Below are 921 nucleotides of genomic sequence, written 5' to 3'. Positions count from 1 at the left end.
TATACACTTTATATGAAATCAAACAAAACAACAGTAAATTTAAAGCACTGAAAATTATTTTTACATAATTTTCAAGAACAGTGGTTATTAAAATAAAAATCAAAGAGTAACTGATTCAGCCCTACTTGATAAGCACAAAAAGGGTTTTACTTCAACAACTATGGTGGTGATGCAAGTTGAAATATATAAAAATGGAAACCATGGATTGATCACAATGTATTCTATATATAACGTGAAAATTACTGAATGAGTACATCATAACTATATCCATCCATTGTCACATGTGCGATATGAAGATGATCTCTCAGCAACTTCCAAGTGGGATTTCCCTACCACAGTTCCCCATCTTTTTCTTTCGCTGGAACTTCAATAACCCGCGGCTTGTCAATAATGCGGGCTGTTCGATTTCCTTTCTCTACAATGCCGATAATCCATGCTTGATATCCTTCTTGTTTCTCAATGTCTTTACAATACGCTGCAGCCTGTTCACGGGGCAGACAAATCAGGAGGCCTCCCGAGGTTTCTGCACTCAACCCCTGTGAGAAGAATACATGATTCAAAATACTCATTTGTAAAAGAAGGTCAAGTACAATGCACTTTAGATTGTGTTGTTTTTTTCTTTCTTCTCTTCTTTTTACATTTCTTTATTATATGGTGCCTCACATTATTTTTGAGGTTAAACAGTTCAAAAGCCTAACTGTAGGGCTAAAAACAGAAGTATTACATAAAAATGACACACTTTAACAAACAAACATGCAATAAAGAAAACCCCATTATTTGTCACTAATAACAATATCACAGAAATACCCATTATCATTAAAGGGTGTAAAAGGTGGGAGGGAGGGAAGGGCAGGGGCTGAGGTTGAGTTTGAGATGGATGGGTGAAGATTGTCATGCACTCTATATTCAATATGCTGCTGT

At 35.8% G+C, this 921-nt stretch overlaps 1 protein-coding gene across 1 annotated transcript in view; it reads right to left on the bottom strand.

Moving 5' to 3' along the window:
• Nucleotides 1–200: 200 nt before the first annotated feature.
• Nucleotides 201–921, bottom strand: part of LOC119587101 (inactive selenide, water dikinase-like protein) — a 21,052-nt gene continuing 20,331 nt past the window's right edge. Inside the window, exon 7 of the mRNA XM_037935849.1 lies at nucleotides 201–536. Within this exon, the coding sequence (XP_037791777.1) occupies nucleotides 330–536 (207 nt within the window). The 3' untranslated portion in view covers nucleotides 201–329. The remainder of the gene's footprint in view (nucleotides 537–921) is intronic.

Source organism: Penaeus monodon, chromosome 22, assembly GCF_015228065.2.
Source record: "Penaeus monodon isolate SGIC_2016 chromosome 22, NSTDA_Pmon_1, whole genome shotgun sequence".
Classification (NCBI taxonomy): Eukaryota; Metazoa; Arthropoda; class Malacostraca; order Decapoda; family Penaeidae; genus Penaeus; species Penaeus monodon.
This window is presented reverse-complemented; position numbering and strand designations above follow the sequence as displayed.